The 25,263-nt window shown below is 41.2% G+C and overlaps 1 protein-coding gene across 1 annotated transcript; it reads right to left on the bottom strand.

Annotated features, from left to right (window-relative positions):
* Positions 1-25,225, bottom strand: NSG1 (neuronal vesicle trafficking associated 1). Its single transcript, XM_006277407.4, has 5 exons — positions 25,073-25,225; positions 24,621-24,771; positions 20,913-21,029; positions 8,779-8,889; positions 1-2,026 (listed from the first exon to the last, which is right to left on the bottom strand). Exons 2-5 carry the CDS (start codon positions 24,747-24,749, stop codon positions 1,826-1,828), a joined length of 558 nt encoding a protein of 185 aa, XP_006277469.1. The 5' UTR covers positions 24,750-24,771; positions 25,073-25,225; the 3' UTR covers positions 1-1,825.
* Positions 25,226-25,263: the final 38 nt, after the last annotated feature.

Here is a 25,263-nt window from a genome sequence, read left to right on the forward strand (position 1 = left end):
TATCATCCTTATTCTTTATTTTGCACAGAGTGAAAATGTCAAAAGTTACATGTGGCTTAATTTACATTCAATAAAGTACAGGTCTACTAGAAAATACAAACATGGCATGTCTTAATATGTTCAGATGGGTTTGAACTTTTTCAAATGCAAAGAAAAATTTTGGCACACAATTTATTGCTTTTTATGCATTCCATATAACATGATGAAGTACTAAAAAGCCTTTTACAGTACATAACTGTATAATGCACACTTGTGTTTGTATCAAACCTATAGAATTGAGAGTAATGGTCATTTTGTACTTTATCAGTATGAAAAGTTCATGATACTAAAATGCTAGTAATAAAAGAAAAACTGTAACCCATAAGTGGAGCTGACCATGTTTGTTCTGCTTCAAGCCTAATATTGGTGTTTCTCCCTTCATTTTTATATAGTATCTATAAAAATAATGAAACTTTTGACATGTCCACTAGAAATATCACATTCAAGTAACATGAAAGGAAAAAGTGACTTGCATACCTAAATGCTTAACACATTTATCTTGTCTAACTGGCAAATTAATCATGTTTTTGTAATATATATTTAAGATTTATAATAAAAATGAAAACATGGTTTCATACAACGAATAGTCAAGGTTTTTGTAAATATAATGAAATTTGAACGTGCATTCACAATACTATGTTCATCTACATCTTTTTCCTCCCAAGCCATATACATAAACAATTATACTTTTCCACTCAGTTTTGACATGTAGCTTTAAAACAGCAAGTAGTGTTACCTAATATGCTACAATTTCACTTGTGATGCCCTGTGTTTAAAAAGTAGTAAATTACGACTCATTTCATTAACTCAAAGCTGTTTGTAATGTATAAAAAGGGAAATGTTAATGTCATATAAAATGGAAACAATTTAGACATGTTACTCCCTTCCTCTTTTATATCAGACCAATTACACTGTGGACTTTATCTACAGTGAAAGGGCTTTCAGCCTTTTAAGTATGATCAAAGGATGTGATTTCTCATTGGAGCAGCCTCTACTTCACAAGTTTATGGGAGTTATTTTAATCACAATCCTGAATATATTTATTACTAAAAACGCCCGTCTCCCATAACATCCATGTAATTTGTGTTTCAGTGCACATCCTTACCAAGATGCTAAAGCCACAGTGGAAATGCAGTGAAGATCTGTTGACAGCAATAATAAAACATTGAGCATGCCTTGTTGCAAAAAACATCATTATCACTTACAAATCAACAACAGTGGAAAAAAATATGAGAAAAATGCTACCTGACCATTTTTCTTTCCTCTCTCCATAACAGTCACTACAACATGCCCTTGATATCATCCTAATCTGAACTGGAAACACATTTTTAAAACAGCTCTTAGCTAAACAAGAGATCACTCTAGTTATGGATATGGTGTTTCAGTTTGCAAAATGGGTGACTGATTAAAAAACATGAAGTATCAGTTCAGACAATAAAACATACAATTTATCTAGCATCCAAACCCCTGAAAATCCAGTGGAGAATTCTGTCAGCATCCAATAAATTGCAAGAACATATCTAAAGTTGGATTTCTAAACACTGAAAATGGTGTCAAAGCTCTAAAGCGATGCTGATATGCACCTTGTTTTATTTTATGCCCATGAATGTTCTGCAGCAAGTTATTTTTTATTTTTATTTTTTGCAAAGCAGTATCAGCAAACAGAAGCAATTGCACCATAAACATGAGTAACCTCTAAATTATCCATAATTATATCTAATGAAAAGTTCCTTAAAGTCCCTTAGTTACTTTCAAATGACATGTTATTAGCAGTTTGCTTATCGCACTAAGCTGATTTCTCAGCAGCTTCGGTCTCCTGTTCAGACAGTTTTTCTTCTGATAGTACTGTCATCCATGGAGACACTGAGCGTGTGATGGTTTGTTTGGCCAGATTGTAGTGGTTTATGACCGTGTAAAATTTCCCTCGAGTGCTGGAGTCTTGTTCAGAATAGTAGTTCTCCAACCCAGCTGGAATGCACTGATTATTCTGAAAAAAAATCCACTGTTTAGATGACAGATACTGTCCAAAAAAATCACTAAAAATAAGGCAAAAAGTTAAAAGTAATTTCTTTCTTTAGTTTCCATGATTTACTCACGTATGAATCTGAAAGCAATACACATTAACTATGGTAGTGTCACAACAATTCAGTAAAGTGCTCTACACCAAGACAACTTCATGAAAAAAGAGTTTGCCTGAGTTCCAGGACAACTATAGTCTAGCAGACTTCCATCTAGTACAATTATTATCTAGGACACTAGATAAAAATAGGCAACATCAAGCTGTCCCAATTTTAGTCTTTTTTACCCTGACAAGGTGATTTCTTAAGGATGTTAAATCTCTACCATCAGGATGTTAGTTGCATTTTCAGTGCAACAGGTAGCTACTTCCAGCTGTGCAAAATACAATTACAAATACCTTTTTTCCATAGTTTGATTAACTCTAGGTACATTAACAGACTAGTTTCAGTCTGTTGGATAAAAAGTAATATAAATGTTGTGCACAGGTATGGAGACATTTTTATAGTGTAGCAAGCCAAATACCACAATGAAAATACTGTGGAGGTTCATCTTGCACACAAACATCTACTCACAAAATATATCCCAAGATTTTCAGAACTAGGCTTCTAAATCTCGTTTTAGACACATAAATGAGTGGCCTAATTTTACAAAAGCACTAAAAAATTGGTAATTGCTTCATGCTCAGATTTTGAAAACCAAGTCTCTTAGATACCTAAGCAAGCAGCCTGATTTAAGAGCCCTAACTTTCAGTAATCTATTTATGAAAAATCTCAGTGGACATGTGAAAGTGGGGCCTGTCCACGCTCGCGTCACCTCTTGGCCAGCTTTCAGCTCCTTTAAGGAAGCAGTTCAAGGATAAAACAGTGAGTATGTAACTTGTACCCTAATGTGCTCTAGAACTGAAGGAAAATAGGATTAAGAGACTAAACATTTTTTAAAACTGTTAACTCTTATGGTATTCAGATCAGTCTGAGGAAAGAATAAGCCTAATTATTTCTATCCTAACTAAAAATGTATTTAAAAGGACCAGTATGCTGGTAGGTCTTCCTTGTCACAGCAGTAGAACAGACATTTTCCTTAAATGCACAGGTATTTTCACAGCACTATTTTTCTCACAGAACTCCACAAACAGAAATTCAGTTCAATGGCAGAAAGTCCTGAGCACCATAGGAATTTCACTCTTCTGTGACCATATACCACCTTGAGCGTGGGTTTCCTCTTGTGCTTGTCCCTTATTTAAATGTCACTGTTTAACAAATAGTCTAACTGTTCAAATAAAACAAGGATCTGTAAGACCCAGAGCATTTAGAATTCAGAACTACTCTGGTGTCCTACAGTGCTGTGGTGGAGAAAGTATCAGACAAACACTCACCTGTTCCATGGCCCTGTCCACAGAAACATGCCCTTCCCCCCAGATGCACCTAGTCTCTCAAAGGACAGGGTATGGGTTAAGCAACCAAAATCGTGAGGTTATAAGCAAAAGGGGCAGACAAAATGGCATATTATGGTTGATCTAATGCATGAAAATTCACTGCCACATTAATTTAAACCAATACCTTTTTGAAACCCCTAATAATCTGAAGAGGATAGTAACTTGCAGATTTTGACCCACCCATCTCTTAATCGGTTTTGACCGAAGCTTGGATTAGTGTTAGAGCTTGAACTGGGGACACTGGCTCACTCACACCAGCAAGGCTTGATCTATTTGTTTCCTATTTGTTATCATCACCAGCCCTGTGGCTGACATCACTGGTGAAATTCTGCTGTATAAAAGTCACCAATTCCAATGCTCCGGGATTGGTGAATGGAGCCTTGTGCCGATGCAGAACACCCACTGAAGCAGGTGAGGGACCTGGTGATTGCAAGGAACTAGCTGCCATATGAGGAACGCAAAGGGCAATTCTGGGACAGTGCATTTTAGTACTTGTTCAGCAGAGCAACTGCACCTTCTGGAAATATTGTCCATACTTGATCTGAGACACTGGACCAGTTAATATGAGCTTTGAAGCAGGAAAGTGACTAAGCAATGATTTTCTATCAGAGTGAGACTTGTTTGGTGGTTTTCATTTATGGCAACTTTACTTTCATTATAGGTAGGTTGCCTAATGCTTTCATTGCTGGTAGGTTACCTAATGCTTCCCATTGTAAGCCCATTACTTACAACTTTGCCCAATTCTGCTTAGGCTAAAGTTTTCCATGTTGGGTACCTGATTCATCCACATTGCCCTCCTCCATGGATATAACATTCTGTAGTGTATATGGTCTGGTATTAGAACTTTCACTATATCACTGTAACTTTCTTGCACTTAAACTCATAATACGTTAGTATGATACTTCAGTTCATAGGTGTAACATTCATAAAGTGTTTAGGGCCTCCTGAGATGAAAGTTGTTCTTTAAATTTAAGCTGTGATACAGATTATTTCACCCTTGTTAAAGGTAGGAGCGGGAGCATTATCCATTGATCTAATTAAATCTGCAGGAGGACTAAAACAAATAGAACATAATTACCAGCACTGGACTCAAGCCCAGGCATTGTCAGTACAAAAAATACAGCAGTATCTGCTTCACCATATTTATCCTAACCAAAAGACAGCAGCCCAAAAGGGCCAGTATCCCTTATTTCTTCCTTCCTTTTTAACACAGGAAGGTGCATGGCATCTAACACAAGAACCAAGGCTTGCACACTGACATTCCCTCTTGGGTAGATTCCTGCCCTTGTATTTCTAGTAAAAAAAATAAAAAATCCTCTAGCAATAGAAAGGGCTTGGCTCTTTGAGGAATTGTAGGCCAACCTCAGGAACTGACCAGCCTAGTGTCCTTTAAAACAGTAGTACTTGACCTTTTTTTAGTCCATGGGCCAGATGGGCAGTGTCCAGTCTGTCCACAGGCTGGATTCAGCCAATGAGCCTGATCCAGCACCCCAAGTGGTCACAGCGGGGCCCCATCCAGCTGTGTGGAGAGAGGGAAGAGGACTAGTCCATCCCCAACCTGGCCCTGCAGGGGGATGGGAACATAGCTCAGCCTTGATCCAGCCATGGGGGATGGGATGTGGCCTGGCCCCAACCTGCTGTGCAGGGCTTGGGGTTTGGCATTGGGGCAGGATGGTCATATTAATTGCCACTGCTCTCCCTCCACCAAATTTCCCAACCCATGGGGAGTCTTGTGGGCTGAATACCATTGCTCTGTGGGCCACATTTCACCTGGAGGCCAGAGGTTGAGCAGCCCTTTTTAAAACATTCCCCCATCTCCATGGCCAGAGCTCCCTGTTGTAACTGTTATTAGGGCTTCCTGCCCTGAGATCTTTGACTTACTTCAGGACAGTAACCCTTTCCTAGTGCCCAGGTGATGTATGAAAATAGCAGGAGGAGTAATGCAGGTGATCTATGCATCACAGTAAATTGCTGAACATCCATTTCTTTCACAGCCTTGTTTTGGAAAGAGTCATAGATTTCACCATTGATGCCTGTGAGAGCCCTGGTTTCCAGCTCTGCCTAGCCCCGGATGCATCAAGACAGCTGTTACTTCCCTTGGTATGGAATGCACTGATGCCCTCACTGGTTCCCTGTGGAACAGTGTCATTCAATTCTGCTCTATTAATTTTGCTGTGCCTATTACTCTAGATGTTTTGGGTAAGACTGCTGATCTTTAGTTGACATTATGGGTTATTTTGATACATTTTCCCTGGGTTCAACAGAAGGCAAATTCTTGGCACTGAGGTGCAGTTGGCACCTTGTGGTTTAAGGAGCTGTATGATCGCTTTTGGAGATGATAATAGCATTGCTTTTGATGCATAGAAAAATGTAAAGGCCAAGGGCAATGGAATCTTTGGAATCTGTGGCACTATGGTTGAACTACCCGTAACACTCAGGCATTAATTCAACAAGGCCTGAAAACAAACTGCTTTGAAGTTGCTCCATGTCTAAGGGCATTGGAGTAGAGTAAAGACAGCATGGCCTTTACAGACTCCCTGTAGCACTGGAACTGCTGATGCGAGATACAGTGCCCTTTGCAATCAGAGCACATCAGCATCCTTGGCTGGGGGACATCAGGGTGAGAGCACGTTGATGCAAGCAGTATTAGAACAGTGTGTGCCCAAACAGCTGTGTAATCATTGCAAGTCGGTGCAAAGCAACCATCATTGGCACAGACTTTTCCCCTGTCTCAGAATGGGCTTTTGTGCCAACCTTTGCCATGTCACCAGAGCCTGCTAAAAGAAGACATGAGCACTGGCAAAGGCAGACTCATACTGGCATCATATCAGTTTTAAGCCATGTGACTTGCACAGTTGGTTCTGCTGAGTAACTCTAAAATCATACAAAACATAAATCTTTATACATTCTTTATCTTTTTTTCTTCCAAGAAATTGCCTCCACAAGCTCTCTTCCCCCACATTATGAGTATAGTAAGCAACAATACAAGCCTGTACATGATCTGTGCCTTAAAGAGCATCTTTGAAGGCCATTGAGTTGAAGAGTAAGAATCCAATGAAATGACATCCTGAAAGAAGCTGTATTACAGGAAAGAACATTTTCCCTTCTCTTAACAGTCTAAAATCTGAGGTAAAAAGGAACCAAAAACTATAGAGGATGCAGAACAACAACTGAAATAAGGGAAAGATGTAGGAGAGACTACTACTGATCAGGAGAATGTGATATGAAATTCTTATGGAAGAAACAGATTTTAATAGACAACAGTAGTTCTTAAAATGCCAGGTGAGATCAGGATTCCATCACGCTAAGTCTAGCACAGTCTCTGCTCTAAAGAGCTGACAGTCTAATACACATGGCTGTTTTCATCTCCATTTTACAAATGGTAATAGAGAAACTAAGTCACTTGCCTAAGATCATGCAAGAAGCCAGTGGCAGAACCAAAAACTGAATCCAGATCTCCTGAATTCCAAGCAAATGCCTTAAGAGCAAGTTATTTTAAAGAAGGAACTGAAGTGAGAAAGGTGGCTTTCTGGTAAAGCGAGAGGGTATTTCAAACACTAGTAGCAAGCAGCAGAACACTAGAACTAAGAAGCAATGGAAAGGACGTTGGTCTCATCCTGAGGATGGTGCTGAGATTACATAGGATGATCCTGAACATGAAGGACAAGGATATTGAGTTTAGTAAGTCAAAGTGGGACAGAGAGGCAAGAAAGTCAGAGCAAAGGATGAGGAAGACAAGTTAGGGACAGTATTTTGGGAACAGTCCCCAGATTAGTGATTCTCAACCAGGATGTCAGGACACCCCAAGGAAATAAGGGCAGGTTCAGGTTCCTACAAGCCTGTCTGGGGCCTGTCTGCCGTCACTAGCCATTGCCTCTGCAAGGAGAGGAGCACTGTAATACATTTATTTTTTAAATGGGGTGCTGCTCAATTTTTATAGAAGTTAAGAGTCCAGGAAAGTTGGAGAACCACTGCCCCAGACAATCATTGAAGAAAAGGTGAGAGGCCAGCAAAAAGAATATGAGAATAATCAAGCCACAACCTGGGCTAGGTTTCAATAGAGAAGGCAAACAGCAAGGTGTGGCTTTGGCAATATAAATGTAAAAGAGCTGAAATTACAAGATGATGATGGAAGATTAGAAGTAGGGAAAGGAGGTGAAAACACTCAAATTGTTCAATAGGGGACAAAGAGTTATTTCAGTACAAAATCACTACTACAGTAATAACCCAAGGCAAAACAAGAGTATTTGGTGTCTACCTCAATGTTTAGGAACCCAAATGGTATTTTCAAAAATACCTAGGGTGCCAAACTCCTGTGTAAAACATGTTGAAAATCACACTGAGCATCTATTCAGATCTTAAGAAACCTAAATACCTAGAAAAAATATGATTCTTAGGGGAAGATCATGGACTACTATCATGTTACCAGCACCACGTCCTGGGAATTCCTCAGAGGTCTCATCCTAATATAACTGCTCACACTGAACCCTGCTCAATTCAGAACTAAAAGACTTCATACTACCCACTGGTGACATATGATGTCCTTGTAAGAATGATCCAATTCCAGTCCCAGTCTCCTCATCTTATTCCTACTCAGTTCACATTCAATTGTCTCCATGCTACCAACCAACTCCTTAGTACTCCATATGCAATTAGATTCATTAGCAAAGATGTATTTTCCCACAAACATACGTTGTTCCCTTTCTTTACTTATGTGGGGGAGCAGTTCCTACAGGAGACAGTATATAAAACTGTGGCAACAAGTTTCACCTTAGCACAAAAGGTTCCTTCTACACAGGCAATATATATTTGACCCTCCAGAGCTCACAATAGAATCAAAACTTTTTTGGCTTTATGATAGAGATATATGGAAGTCCAGATGCTTTATTCTAGTCTTTATATTTATAACTTTGTTCTTTCCTATGGCCTATAAATTTGAGGAAATGTGTGACATAGAAATATCTCACCCAATAAAAAAGGGCTTCTTTCAAACAGCTGTAGGTAAAGATTCACTGTTGTAAAGGGCACTGTCATTAAGAATGATATTAGTCTCTTAATTCCTGAGGCACCAGCAAAAAGGATGTAAAAATATTACGAAAATTGTGTAATACTCACTGCCTCATTTACAAATTAGGCAGAAACAATTACAGAAAAGAGCATTAACCTTTGAATATAACTATAAATTGTTATGCAAATCATCATGCCTTAATCAAGAATAAGCAAAATGCAGCAGACACTTTCACATGCTCTTCTATTTTTATATGTAGAATATATGTAGCTTTGTTTACCTTGAAGACAAATCCTTCTGGACAGGTGTGATCATACTTGTAAACCTTGTAGACTACCAGAAATACAACACATGTTAGGAAGGCAAGGGCAAAAAGGACCAGGACTGTTACCTGTAAAAGAAAATAAGTCAACATTTTTGTTAATGATGCACAGACTACTCGTTGTTGTTGTTGTAGTGCTTAACCCACCAAAGTGCTTTGCAGTAAAGTAACAGATAAATAACTCATTAACTATGAGAACAGTCATGTTTACCCCATCAAGGATCATGACAGGGGGCATAGCATGTCCATTCTACAAGCACTGCACTCTGAAACAGCGGTTGCATAGCCACCTTAGTGTAATAGGGCTCATTGTCTTGAGTGAGCTTATTGGCACACGCCTTTCACCAGACCAGGGTTACCCCCAACATAGGCACATTACATCCATTTTGAGAAATAACGTAAAACAGAAGTGCTGTGCTTCTTCACCCTAGTCTGGCACCACCTAGCATCATCCTCTAATGGGGGCAACATGTCCAGAAGTGCACTAGTGTCTCTCCTGCTCCCATTCATTCTGATAGAAGCCAAAGATAGACTGGGTTAGTGTCCAGTACTTATAGGGCTTTTCTAAATGCAACCTGATCTGTTGCTTTCCTGTTCAGTGTATGCAGGAGGCTACAGGGACACACCATAAATTGGTTTGAGGCAGCAGTACTATCAGGACTTGGATGACACAACATCTCAGTCAAACATGCATCAGACACTAATGACTAAGTGTATGTGCTAGCCCAGACAGGAGTTTGGATGACAACAAATTATTTGACTCTCCATTCAAATAAGATATTGGTGAGGGGGGATGACTTCAGGCAGGAGCTATGATGGAGGTGATATGTGATTATGGGATGAGTTGGGGAAAGGAGGGGTGTGGTCAGTGACAGTTGCAGGTTGGGAATGCTTCCTGGGATCCTCGGAGCTCTTGAGTTCACAGGGTGTACCAGAAGCCTCTTTGATACAGAGCCCACTGTGGAAGTACACTGGCACACCAAGAAGTGAACACCGATGTGCTCAACGTGAGGCTACCCCTCAAAGCCCTTTGGAAACTCCAAATACAACTTCCCAATTATCTAATAGTGCACATGACAAATCTGTATTTCACAGACTGCAATGGCTACCAGTCTGTTTCCAGATAAAATGCATGATATTTAATCCTGGCCAATAAAATATCATATATTTTAGTTTTTTTCTCCCTTAGAGCCTTGTAACACAGCTACTGCTGCCCTCCAGCTCCCTGTTATAGCCTGAACTAACGCTCACTTAAGTTGATGGAAAGATACCAATTTACCTGACTGGGTGCTGAAACAAAGCCTTAAATGCTGTTTCCTTAAGCATCCTCCTGAGAGTTGCAGCGTTTTGGCTAACTACGCTAGAACTGAGCTCTCACCTGATAGAGAATGGACAGCATCTGGGGATGGAGAGGGAACACTGGCTCTGAAGTTAGTGTTCACTTGGCTTTAGAAAACCCAGGATGGTTGCCCTGAAAAGCCTGTCTGAGGGAGACTGGTTTGGTCTGAGTGAGGTTACTGTTGCCCAGGAAATTTGTAACCAATCTTCCAGGTGTCTTTTTGTTATAATTAACTGAAATTCTAAAGTGATCTACAGATGATAGGATGCTCTTTAAAGCCCTTTTCTGACAAATTAGAAGGGAAAGCATGTGTTACAGTAAGAGAAACGATAGTAAACAGAGCCAAACAAAATTATGTCACTAAGTAATTAAAACAGAAAGGCAACTGGATTTTAAAAAGAGCCAAGTAAGTCACTGTACAGATTAACTGGGGAAGGGAATTCCATTGAATTAGGTTCAACTATGCAAACTATGTTTTGAGATTTGGAAGGCAAGAAAGGATTTAGGGATTCTGTATCTACAGTGAGAAGAACCCTAGGACACTGATAAGAGCTAACTGGGGCTGGTAAGACCATGCTGCAAGACTTAATCATGGCAGTGGGCCTTTTTGTGACATTTAAGGAACATAGGTTCAAATTCTGGGGACTTCTCTACATTAGGTAAGTTAGCTTAGTTACTGTGGTAAATGATCTATGCCAACTACCTTAGAGCAGACTCAATGGTCAAGCAGTGAGGTATGTGGCAGAAGCCAGTACAGTCTTACAAGAATTTCTGACCACTGTTTAAACAAAGCTTTCTTTAAAATAGCACACAAAAGAGGGACAGGGAGAGGAGATCATAATTGTGGATCAGAATGTATTAGCACAGAAGCTGTTACTATTAGCTTAATATTTACATTGAGGAAAGAATCTAGTTCACAGCAGCATCTTTAACTTGCAAGGGCCTTCATCTGACATTAGTTTTCAAGTATTAGTCTTTCTCCAAGTTTATAATGGGTTTGCTCAGGTGAGCGCTAAAACAGACAGAGATCACTTTGTGTCTCCTTGTATCATCAGAACATATGGCCCCTCTCCCTGTTTCATGGTTTCTTTCCTTCAGAGGTTAAGACCCACCTAGAAGTACCAGGACAAACAACCAACCCTACATAACACTCTAGTCATTCAACTAGTGCTCAACAGCTTGCAGAATCAGGCCCTCGGGGCTGATTTTTAGAAGTGTGGACTACCTGTGTGTCTCACTGACCTCACCGGAAGTAGTGGCTACCTGGTGCTTCTGCAAATCACATCTACAGCGACTTTCTCATTGTCATGCAGTAAACAATGGGAACAGATCTCAGGTCTTTTGATTCTCAGTTCTCAGGTAGTTCTCTCACTTTCATTACGTATTACCTAATCCAGGGATGCTCAACATCGAGCCCACAGGCCAGATCTGGCCCACAGAGCCATGTCATCTGGCCTGCCAGGCTCTCCATGGGTATGAAAAGTCAGCAGCATAGGACTAACAGCAGTGTTAACTGCTGCTCCCCAGCTGCCGTATTTCCAGAGCTGTGGAGAGCCCGGGGGCCGTGGCGCTGCATGCTAGGTCGGGCGCACAGAGCTTGTGTGGTATAGGGCCAGATCCTGGCATGTGGGGAACAGACCAGGACAGCATGAGGTCCGGTCCAGGCTCACCAGGCTTGATCAGGGCAGTGCGGAGCCTGCTCTGGGCACACAGGACTCAACCCCGTGTGCTGACCCTGCCACTCCTCCAGCTCACAGGGCTAAAAGGTTGAACACTACTGATCTACTATAATGGTAACAAAATGTGAATTCTCATTTAACTCACCATTTACAACAACATTACATTTCCCAAACCCTATTCAGAAAACTCTTGGCTCCTTCCTACCAAAGAAGGTGCCCTACTCTCCACCTACTCACCAGAATACAAGTAACTCCCTTTGCAGCAAACAGGAATTACTCATATCCATGAGGTGAGCATGGGAGAAGAAAGAACAACGCATTTAGATGCCAGTCTGCTCTCCACGTATACCTAACTCACTCCTCTTTTCTTACAGTCTGACTTACCTTCCTCTCTTTCTTCCAAAGTTTCCCCAATTTACATAATAACCTACCTTACAGCACCCCCACCACAACCTTCAGGTTCTCCTTTGAATTTCTGAAACAATACCTGAGGTAGGAAATCCATTTCCCCTTCCCCTACCAAGCCCCATTCATTGAGCAAATCCCACCACTCCATAACCACATCCTGATCAAGAGATTGCCCACTCCCCAAATAACTTGTCCTATCAGGAACAACAATCTTCCCATTACAATTTCAGAAATGAAGACAGCTAGAGAGAAGCAAGCTGCTCCATGGTCTATGAATCCCAAAAGAAGCTACAATTTTACTTGCTCCCTTCTCTCAGGAGCTTTTTATCCCTTCCCCCTCCTGTGGAGAGTTTCTTTTCATCTAGCCACAGAGGCCCCAGAAGCAATTTCCCCATATCATCTGTTCAAGGTGCGAGAGGGTGACAATTCTGGAACAGGCTTAGCTCTTCTCTTCCCACAAGGGAACCTGGCATTGCTTCTCTCTCAGACAGTGACTTGGCCAAGTGCCACAGTGGGAATGGGAGGCACTTGCGTGCTACGGAGTATGCATCCAAGAACTCTCTCAGGGAGGGCCTGATGCCTCCTATTCCAAAGGAGTGTTTACTCCATTCAAAATCATTTTATAAAAGGCCATAGCAGTTCAGTCATTCAACATGTTTAGTTTGAGTAACATGAGGGAGCCCTTTTCAACTCAGTTTTACAGAGGATTGCAGCATAACTGCTCAAACTGGAGAGATGAGAATATATTAAGCATGTGGCAGATTTCTGAATAGATTGTAAGTGAAGAGCAGAACCAGCAGAACGTCTAGCCAGAAGCCATTACAGTTATCGAAGAGAGAGATGACTAACGAATGAACCGTGTATACCACAGCCAGAACTTATCTCCAGTCTCCATTTAACTGAATAAATGAAACTCAGAGGAACTGACAATTGCACTCGCATAGAAAGCGGCTAATGATAAGGCCAGAATCAAAAACTTCCAAGCGCTGAAACAGGAACAATGCTACAAACTCTTCCCATTCAAGGCATGCCCTTGGCTGCAGCTGCAAAACCACATGGTTTAACATGTGTTCACCTCTCACCTTGACTACTGCAACCTTTTCTCTCACTTTGCTGATGTTTCCCTTGCTTACTCTCAATCAGCCCCCAAAGCTACAGCAAAAAATCAGCCATTGCTCCAACATTCAATTGCCCTTTAAACCTTCACTGGTTTCCCTGCCTTTCTGAATGAAAGGGAAGGTCTGTATCTAAAAGACTCCGTTCAAAGACCATGCATACTTTAGCTCTTTTCTCTCTGCTCTCATCTCCTTTCACTTTGCCCTTGTCCCACCATTCCACTGAAGCCACATGGTTTACTGCTTCTTTTGTGTCACAAATCTCTGCTCCTTTCACGCAACCCAAATCTGCCTGAAATCCATCTGATAAATCAGTCTAATCCCATCCTACCCTCCTTCAAGTTCTTTTGCAAATCACAGATCTTTTCCAATGCCTGTAAATCTTCCTGGAAGTGTCCACAATGTTACCATGGTACAAAGAGGGAAACCAGTGAGATATTAGCATAGCACCTATTTAAGCTATAAGCCCTTTGGAGCCTTGCTTCTGATTTTCTCATAAAATGCTATCACACTTGTTGTTATAAAAAGAGTGGGAAACTATGTGCACAGAGCACCTTTCATCTAAAGAGGTTTACAGCTTCTACTTATGCCTCACCACTGAAACATAGGCATCTTTATGATGAAATACAGCCACTCTATACCACAGTTTAGACAAGGAAAGAAATACTATTGTTATCCATTTTAGTCGACAGGAGAACTTCAGGCAGGCAAAACAGCATTAGCTAAAATAGAGTCTGAGTGTAACACTGTAAGTTAACACCTGAAAAACATAGTATTGGGCTCCTAACCAAATGATCAAGATCTTAGTTTGACCTCTCTACTGAGTGGTGTACCTGCCAGAACACAGAGGTTCCTACCACTATATTTAAGCACTGATTCAAAAGAAGATGGATGAAAACCATGTAGGAAATCATATCCTCCACTTCTTATCACCCCTTGTTCCATGGTGATTTCCAATCCTAGCACTATCTCTGCCCATTCCCCCCTCCCCCCCCCCCCCCGAGTTCTGATGACAGCACAGCTGGGGACAGTACAGCTACATGGAAAAGAGGAAGGTTCTACCTTAACAAAGCAGGGACCAGAAGACTGACATTCTACCCTATATTAACAAAATTTAACCCATATTAAAATAGACTTACAAAATAGCTCAAATGATACATAACAGAACAGCTCTCTGAAGCAATCGTCATATTATATATGATTTTGCTGGCTCGAGAGATCATAAGAAAGTTGGACTGGAAGGGACCTCATGAGGGCATCTAGTCTAGCCCATGCTCAGGGCAAGATTATCCCTCAGTAATTATCCCAGTAAGGTGTTGGTTTAACCTGCTCTTTTTCAAGGGATGGAGAGTTTGCAACTTCTCTAGGTAACCTGTTCCAATCCTTGATCACCCTCATGGTCACAAAATTCTTCCTAATCTCCAATTTAAATTTCCCCTCCTACGGCTTGAGGTCATTGTTCCTTGTCTCATCTCCTACTGTCACAGAGAAAAGCCTATTTCCATTTTCTCTGTTATCCTTCAGGTATTTGACAGCATCTTCTTTCATAAGGAACTTCTAATGTGATGTATCAAATTTAGCCATGCGGTCAGCACACTTTGCACTAAGACCTTCCTCTCTGAACTCCCTGTATAAAGAGGTTCCAGGGCTTTATTTCACGAGTGAGTCTCTCTATGCCTGAGGAAGACAGGAGATGCCTTGGAATTACTGGTTGGACTATACTATGTAAAAGAAGCTGCAGCATAGACAGGCTGCCCTTCTCAAATAAGAGCAGGAAGGGAGAAGGCAAGGCTTGGCTTAGGAGTTCTACTCCCCTTCCTGCCCCATAGAAAAGGTGAAAAGGTCTAAGGAGGGCAATACCTGCTAGGGGGAAACTAGCTAGGAACCAAGACCTTCCATGTGGACAGTCAGCAAACAACTGGTCCTGCCTGCATGGATTTGGCTAAGGAACTTTGAGGAAAGGTGGACAGGTGTCAGTCTTGGGAAAGGGCACATCTAGATTCTAGATATCTGAGGGTGGATTCTCTGTGGTAGAGGCGCCCAAAGGCAGAAGCTTGACTGTGAAGGGAAAGACTACCTCCTATTTCTCTCCCATAGCTGAAAGTGAAAGTATTGTAACCTCTGATACAAGGGCAAAGACTCTGGGAAAATCCTGTGACCATTGAGTGAAGAGTCTTGTGACCACAGGATGGGGGCATGTCCTGGGATAAAAGTACGGAGGCTGCTAATTTCATCTACTATCTCCAACTCTAGACCAGCCATATTCAAAAGGAACTGGCAATGTCATATCCAATAATATCAAAACACGCCAAAGAGTAGTTGCCCTACAGTGATCCTGCCAATATGTGCACTTTTTACAAGAGCAAGTATATTTAAAATAATAATTCTCTCCCTCATTGTTCTGGGCAAGATGCAATATGAGGAAATGATCAAAGCCTCAGTTCCTCCAACACTTACAACTTCAGTCACATGAGTAGTTTCACTGAAGGCAACAGAACCACTCGCATGAGTATATGTTTCCAGTTTCAGCCCTAAGTGAGCCCAAATGCATTTAAGCTAATGCCCATCTTTAAGTAAGTGTTCTACTGAATAGGAATGGGATTACCATCCCATACATTTATGAGACTTGCTGATTTGGAACCAAAGTGCTGACCAATATGGCAAGGAAGCAAACAAAAAAGAATACAGAAATATTTTTCTCTCTGTAGTCATTTTTTCAGCTATAGGAACCTGGTAAAAAGGCTTCAATCAACAATGTGTACTGCTGACATATTTAAATTAATCAATAAGGAAACATTTATATAATTTCACCTACATACAGTTCTCCAAACTATTAAAAGAATTTAATTAAACAGAAGCCCAAAGTGCCAAATGGCAGCATTTGTAAAAAGGAAAGTTATTTTTCAGAGGGTGTGACTACTTTTCCATAACTCCTTGTAGACGTTTAAACAGCAGTTTGTTATGTGAAATTACATGGCTTGTACCATATGGTCTTACAGCAAATAAGCTTCAGGCTTTGGATCTGTAGTTAGACATATACATATGTAGTGGGCAAACTGAGCTATGCTACGCCTCTTGCCCATAGTTTAAGCCTGCCCGGAACTAAGCAATTAAATTGTACAGAGTGCCTTATGGGAAACATGAGTGCTGTGATTGGTATGGTGGGTTAACCAGGTACAGTAGTTTCCCTGAAAGGAAAGGAAACCAAAAACAGAATAGGATTGGAGTACCTCATCTAAAAAGATGAGGAAGAAACTTGAGGATTGAACAATTTGAGGTGAGGAAGTTACAAAAGTAGTGGACAAACACAGAGACAGCGTGAGTTGTGCGTTGCCACCCTGGGGAGACAGAAGCAACCTTGGAATTCTTGTTCAAACAACGGGGATTCCAGAAACTAACATCCCCCACACCCAGCAGAGGATCTGAGGCCGGCACCCCTGAAGGTTGCAGTTGCAACGTCTGAAGGAACCATTTGCCAGGTCATATTACAGAGAGGAAACTTATAATAAAACATAGGGGTTACTATTAAAGTACACTGGATACCAAATCAGATGAGGGGCTGTGTCAATCCTTGGGCATCTCTAGTAAAAGGAATCCTAGTGGCAACAACACAGATGTAAAGGATAATCTAAGAATTGATTTGCCTTTGAATCACCATGTGGCTTATAAAACATACTGCAAGATTTTAAAAGACTTGAAATTTATAGGCAAACTGAAATATTTGCTTACAGAATACATACAAGTGTTTCCCTGTTCAGGTTCCTTTCCCCAGAGGTAAAAGCATGATCTCACATTGGTACTCTAAGGTACCTTGCTGTTTCTGAAACTGTGCTTGTGAGCAAGTGACCATATGTGTATCATCATATGAAAATGATGCAAGATCAGGCACCTAATATGAAATCCTTCCCCCCAGTGAAACCAATAAGTATGTTACCGCTGACTTCAACAGAACTAGGGTTTCACCTCTGGCATCAATACATCTCAGTTCTAACCTACAGTGGCTTCTTCCTCTCTCTCTCTCTCAGCTGATTGCAGCTCTCTTCTGAGCAGAGACAGACAGCCAGGCTGAATTACTACTGGCTTTGTACCGTGGTCGATTTGCTGGAGACTAGATGAGATACTTCTAAACGTAACACAATTAAAGTGGCTTTCCAGAGGTGAAGAGCTAACTCCCTATTTTCCCTTTCATTGCTTTAAGTGCTCCAAAGACATCTCATACTGAAAATTAACCATTTAAAAATCAAGATCGTATAGGTATAGTTATCTGTAGAAAAACAGAGTGGGATTAGAGGGTATAGAAATTCTGACCATTTTCAACATTTGAACCCGAATCTGATTTGAGCAATCAGAATCTGGCTGTATACAGATAATTCAATTTTAGGGCAAAATTATCCTTGAATCCTGTTCAGTAAACAATCTCAGCTTTGTTGCTATAACTATGATATTGTTGACTGAATGCAGCAGATACCTTTTATAATTCCTTATTCATCCAGCTCCTGAAACATCAAATCATCTACGTGACATATGCATATGCTGGATGCTGCTTAGTTTATCATAATGTATAATTTCTCAAGTAGCACAGCTTTAGATGATCTGCACTACTGAATCCCAAAAAATGCAATCTGCTTTGTCCTTATTTAAGAACTACATCTGAGAATACACGTGTGAATTATCAGTAAATATGATTGTTTGTTTATATTTTAACGCAACATTTGGTTTTTGAGTCTGCAGAAAGCATATCTTTAGATAATATACAATATTAAAGTCATTTAAACAGCTTGTGAAGCTTTTTTCAAGCATACATGCCAAAGTCAATATCCCACCAGTTAAATAATGCATTTTATAATTATAGCAAATATTTAACTTTCAAACAAACATCCTTTTGCTCTCTCGGAATCAACAGCAGCAGTTAACATGATGGTTCACAATTAATAAGGGCCCAGGAGAAAACCCCAAACAATCACTACTTTTCATCTGCATATTTATGAAATGTCATCAATTATTCATGAAATATTTACTACTGGGAGTGGTGAATATGGCAATCATCCCTGTTGGAGAGGCAGTCAGTCCTTTTTAAAATGTTACAAGCAGCATAATTTAAAATTGTTGTAAGGAAATTAAGGGACATTTTAGGACTTGATTGTTCTGTATAAAACTATTGCTTTCAATTAACTAAACTAGCTTACCTAATTGGCCACCTCCATATACACCTTTCCCTTAGACACAAAGACACAGAGCCATAGCATGATTCATCCTGCAATCCCCCAGAGATACCAAATCTTACAGAAACCTCTCTCTGATGCAGTAGTTACCTAGCAGCACAACCTAGCAACCCTGTAGTTTGAGATTAATCCCAGAGTGATAATCCTAAAGTAATATCTAAAAGACATTTTGTTTCAAGTCTGCCATCCAAAGGTATATAAATAAGTGCAACATAAAATGTTCTGGCTTCTAAACTATTCAGCCATACAAATTAGAAATAGCTACATGATAGTATGACAAGCTATTTGTCTCTCAGAAAGGCCTTATTTGCTCAAGCTCTCTCAACACAGATACAAAAGACTGGAACTATACATGACTTAGAACTTTCAATTCAACATTTAGGCTTTGAGACCTCAGAAACTCTGCTCGGGTGTCATCTAATTCCCCTCACTAGATGTCTGCTGGTGTATATGTGCAAAATCCTCAAGTTCTGATACTGCTGAACTACTTAGAGCCTTACCTCATGCCTAAGTCCCAGCAGCCATTCTCCTACCACCTACGCCTGCAGGAACCAATACATTAGCCATTCTTAGAGTACCCTGACCAGATAGAGCCATGTACAAAAAAAAAAAAACCTGGAGAAAAGCAAAAACATATCCATCCATCCCCATTATTCCCCGTGGTTAGAGCATTCATCTAGGAAGCTCTCTCCCTGAGCTGTTTCAAAGATTTGAACCCAGGTCTCTCACATCCCAAAAGAATAACCTAATCACTGACCTAGGTGGCTTTCTGGGATCGATGTCTCCCAGTCTCTCCTGCTGAAGTTATCCCACACCATGTAAATACCTAAATATCTGCCTGGAAATTAGTGTACTACTAGCTATTTAAAAGTTAGATGTTGAAATGCTGAATTACATTCCTTTCTGCCCCTTGCCTAATTTCACTGTTAAATATGAGTGTATAATTGGCCTTAAATTTCAGTGGCACTGTCTCTATAGTTATAAGAATAGGCTTGGGCCCCAAACATCTTCACTAGTACTGTTCATGCTGGTTGTTGTGTTTTAGTCTTCATGTCAGGTCTTTAATACTGTTCTGATAATAAATCTATCTTTTCTCCTTCCAAAAGAACCATAAAAATCACATTTTACTTAATTTCAGGGTTGACCCATAATCTGGTGCCCTACAGCAAAGGTAGGCAACCCCTGGCACAGGTGACAGAGCGTGGCATGCGAAGGCATTATGTTTGGCAGGTGCACCTTGGAGCGCACTGCAGGGAAGGGGCTGCAGCAGTGCTACCACAACAAGGATTGGGCCTCTCGCACCTCCCCTGCTGTCCACCCCTAGCACGCCAACATCTTACAAGTCCAGGTTACGGGTGTTCTTGGCACTCTAACCAAAAAACGTTGCCAACACCTGCCCTACAGTCTGGGTTTCTGTACTTACAGTATTCTTGTGCATGCAACAGAAATACCACATCAGATTTTTTTTCAGTGTCCTTTTTATTTTATTGTTTTTAATGCATTTAACCCTTTGGATCTTTTCCTTGATTATCTGATTCTCCTGTGGGACTTAAAGGCAGTAGCAATCTCAGATCTTTGTATAAAATTATCACTTGTATCCAGGGAAAAAGCCTTTTTTCCTAAACCTGAAGCTGAAAAATATGAAGCCAATTTATATAGAGGGGTGACTTTAAGAGATATGTATGTTCACTTGGTGTACCCACGTAACTCATTATTTTAATGAGTTAAACATGAGCTTTGCAAAGATAATGTGCTCCTTTATTTCTGCTCCTTCCTTCCTACAAACCAAATTTTAATCTTCCAGATGCATTTCTTCTGTGCCCAAAATACTGCCATCACCTGCTGTATATTTTAAAATGCTGAGTAAATGTACAGCTTGTGTAAGGTGAAAGACTGGAAACCCAAGTTTTCTGTTTATAGCAAAGGAGGTATAGGAGTGTCCATTACAGAGCAAGGTTTACCACTCCATCTTGCTAATGTGGATCAGGGCACCCGCCATTCTAAAGGGAAGAGTAGTTCAGTCTTTGCAATTACAATGTTGGTCTCCATCTCAGATTAACTGCAAAGGGAATAACAGAATGTGCACCCATTTTCACCAAGACTCTCACTCAACTGCTGCTGGATGATAACAGTTTTCATACATCACCTTTCTGTGGGATAAGTTTGAACTAGTATGTTGATGGAAAAGACCTCTCTTATATTTCTCTGATCCACCAAGGCACAAGGTAGATACACACTCAACAACAAGGAATGACACAAAGAAAAGAAGACTGTATTGTATATGCTTTGGTAAATATAGTTATTACCAGAACAGGTAGCAAATGCTTACCTTAAACCTTTCTGAGACTCCTTCAGTTATGCTGATTGTGAATTCAGCTATTTTTGGAGTACGGAATTTTCCTTTCTTGCGATCAGGCTCATATTCTGTTTTCGTTTTGACCACAACCTTTTCAAAAGCAATAACAAAGCTGTTACTATTTTGTAAACCACATGCTACAGTTTATTTGCCTATACTGGGCTAACCCAGATGTCAATAGAGGCGTTTTTTACTTATGGAAAAATTTAAGTTTTCAATGCAATGAAAAGGCAATTTCAAGTATTTCTATTTCTTTTTTCTACTTCTATTTGCATCTAGCACAATATTGGTGCTAACTAAATAATTAGTAATTTTTTTCCCATTACATATAATTCCCTCATGGAAGATATAGACCAATTTTTACCTATCAGTGTTTCCTTTCTCTCTGCTACATGCGTTTTTGAGCAAGATGAAGGCAACATTTTTGAAAGGTTATTTTAAATGTTTGATGTTTGTTGCCACACCAGAAATGCAACTAGTTAGTTCAATATTCTATTAGTTAAGACTTATACATGAAGATGCTCACTCCTGTTACCACTTCTTTGGTGTTTTTCAAGAACAGACATGGTTACCTCTGTTAGCTTCAGGGGAATTCACTTAATGAGCTTTCTAACCAGTGAGTGACAAGATCAGATGGTTAATTAAGAGGTCAGTTAAAAAAATCTAGTAGATGACAATATATCAACAGCAATGTCGTCTGACAAGAGTACAGGTCTAGGGCTGAAAAAAGTGTAATGCCCCTTCTACCTACCAGATTACTGCCTACAAACTGCAGTGCTGTCCTGAATAACTGTGATTATTCAGGTACCAGATTAATTTTTCTGAAAATACTTGCTTTTAGTCAGCTTCACACAAACCTTATTAACAAGCTCTCTCCTGAAATCCCTAAGGCCCTGTCCTTACTTTCAGTTTATACTGTTATTGAGCCAATTGCCCCTGGTCAGACAATTCTATGTCATCCCCACACCTCTAAACTATTGCATGCCTCAATCGTCTCTCTCTTAATCTCATGTTTTCTAATGAATACCAACATTTTCACATAGAAATGGGGCAGCTTGAATAGCAATCGTCTACATTATTTTCAATATCCTTTTCATAATATCATACTCAAAATCAGTCTCAGCTTTTTACAGTGTCATAAGGATCTGTTTGATTTTCTGTCATTTTCCAAAGAATAAACCCTTGCATTCTGCTGAGGTTTTCTGCTAGAACCAAATACTACCTTATATGAAACCAATGGGAATTCTGACATTGTGTAGCCAGGCATTAAAATTAAGACCTTGTTTTGTAATAGTCTGGAACGTGGGATTATATTTGGGCTCAATATGATTAAATGTACTAAATATCTTTAGAATACTACTTAGATGTGCCCAAGGAAAAGAGGTTGCAAAACTGTCTTTAGTTAGATTAAAACTGCCCAATAACATCCTGGAATAAATTAAGTTTGGGGGGGTTTAGGGTTTGTTTTTTTTATTCCATACCCTCCTTTCTTCATGTTGCATAACCTAGACAATTCAAGTCATATCCAACTGACAATGAACACAGTTTTATCTGCCAGGTTATGTAATACTTTCTTTTATTTAATATAACCAAAAATATATTTAAATCAATGCAGCCTTTTAATTTAGAAACTGTCAGTCATCAATTTTGTAGTATTATATCACTACTATTCATGAAGTTATCTTTATGCCTCACTGCCATATACTGGAATTTTGTAAGTGAATAATAAGCCTGGGTAGGTAAAGTACATACTTCTCTTTATTATACATGAATATCTTAGTACTTCAGAATTTGATCTGTATGTCAGTCCTTCCTTGCTACTCCTGCTATCCTGCATATTGCCTACCTTGTTATAAATAATATTTGAGGCTGCTGCAATGACCCACAAGCAAAGTAGCATTTTACATGCCCGGCCAAAATGCTAGAAGACAAGACAGTAAGATCTATAAAAGGCACTTTGACTTTGGTGGTTAATGTCTTCCAAAAGGAAAGGGAACTAACACATAGGATTAGGCAGTGGGGAAGCAAATAAACTAACCAAATGTTCCAGTCCTTTTTTTAGGTCATAACTTGCCTTTATTTTGTTCCAACCACTCCTTATGACTGCAGTGGGAGAACTGCCCAGTAATAATTGACAATCAGTCAAAGAATACCTTCTTGCAGCAATCAACTTAGTGCAACTCATATTGGTTTCGCTACATGGGCTCCATTTTGGTTAAGCTGCTGCCTACAGACTACATGCATCCCTGGCCCAAGGCACTTTTTGGCAGCTTAATAATGTACCATGTAGATTTACCGAGTTCAGCATCTGGACAGCAGATCCTGCTAATTGTTGAAATCCAGTCACCAGTTGGTAGGCACAAACTCAGTCATCCATTACTGCTTTAAAGCCTTAGGATCCAATTTTGCCTTCAGTTATGGGAGTTAGTGCAGACAAAAAGAGGCCCCAGGACTTGGAAGCAGCAACTATGCTTTATTGTGTCAATGCCTGCCAAGTAGTCAGCAGATACTAGACAGAAGTCATGCTGAGTGAGAGTTACACCCTGGTAAATGGATGACATAAATGTACTCTTACTGCCTAGCACATGTGGATGTATTTAGACAAAGAAATAGATATTCCCTTTCTAAGGTAACAAAACATGGATTTTTCAAAATATAAAACTTATACCTGCCAGTTACCTAAGAGCTGAACTGAGCCCACAAAGAAAGAAAAAAATAATCAGCATGAAACGTTATCATCTAACAAATATTAGTGACCATTTCCCAGTTAAATGTTGGGTTTATATTTTTCAGCAAATAGTAAAATCACTTAAAATATAAAGGCCTCTTAAGGGAGAGAATACCAATACATGTTCCATTATTGTATTGCTGGGTAATACTTACCAAACTCTTTATTTGCAAGTGAAATTAAGAGTATTTTGAGATTACTAAATGTACCTTTCTGCATCAGACTAAGTAACCAAAATACACACCTCGTTCCCAACTAAGGGATAAGGTATAATACTACAGATCTGCTTCAACCCATCTAGCCTCAGGACTAGCATACTTTCATCTTTATGTTCTCTGTTTGGGGAACTCTGGGATCTATTAAAAGAGAAATCAGTAGCCTGACAACTTCGCTTTCTGTGCCAGTTTTGTGGGGCTAACACGGCATGATCCCCGAGGGACACAAGGGATATGGAAATGCTTCATGTTGCTGTTCTGCCTGTGCACACCCTGCAGGGTTCTTGAGCAAGGCATCCACCTTGGAGGAGGGCCTTGCAGCCAGAAGGCTGCGGGGGGAGTTCATTTCACTCCGGGTGAATTTGCACGGTGGCCTTATGCTGAAACCGGGGGCCGACAAGGAAAACAGCGACAGCGTATCAGAGACGAGCTGGCAGAACCTCACGTCAGACACCGAGCGAGCAACAAAGACGCCCGCATTCCCACCGTCCTGAGACGTTCCTCGGTGCGGATTTTAACCCCGTCGTCAAAGATTTGCCAGGAAAATGCTACTGGTTAGCATCGCTGCTGGAATATTCCCTGACTGTCATTGCCTGAACCCCCCCTCCCGCAGGGGAACAGCAGCTCCTTCCCAAGCCCCCGATTGCACGAGCCCGCCAAGCGGCCTCTTCCCCCGTCTTTTGTTCGGTGTGAGACCTGGGTGTGATCCTCAGGGATGGAAACCGAAGCCGACTGTACCTTATCGGGAGGCGGGAACTGCAGCTGATTGACATCCAGGGGCGTGATGAGGGGGATGGTGTCGAAGCCATCCTCCAGGAGGGGCTGCTTTGTGCTCTTCTCATTGAAATTGTTCCCCAGCTTCACCATCCTGCCCGGCTCCGAGGGGGTCCTAGGGGAAGCAGGGCAGGGCCGGCTCACCCGCGCGTCCGCCCCACAGCACAGCCCCTGCTGCGGGCCCGCACCACCCCGCGGCTCGCCGACACCGCCGCCAAGAAGGGCAGGAAAGATGCGGATGCCACCATGGCATTTGGGGGGGGGTCTTGGTGCGGACTGATCCCCGCGCCGCTTCGGCACGCGCCGGCCGCCCGCGGGGGAGGCAAGAGACTGCTCCATCCTCCCAGGATGCCCGCACGGCCCCGCATCCCTTGCACCCTCCCTCCCTCCCTGCACCCCCGGCCCCGTGTCCTTACCGCGGGTGCGGTGCGGTGCGGTGTGGTGCGGGCTCCCAGCCCTGCTCCTGCCGAGCGCGCGGAAATGGCGGAGCTGCTGCACTGTGCGGAGCGGCAGCGGCGGCGGCGGGAGCAGAGGAGGAGGGGGGGAGGAGGCGGGAGCGGGGGGAGGCGCGGGGACGGGTCTCGCCGGCTCCCCGCGTGTCGGCGCC

The sequence above is a fragment of the Alligator mississippiensis genome, chromosome 2 (genome assembly GCF_030867095.1).
Source record: "Alligator mississippiensis isolate rAllMis1 chromosome 2, rAllMis1, whole genome shotgun sequence".
Classification (NCBI taxonomy): Eukaryota; Metazoa; Chordata; order Crocodylia; family Alligatoridae; genus Alligator; species Alligator mississippiensis.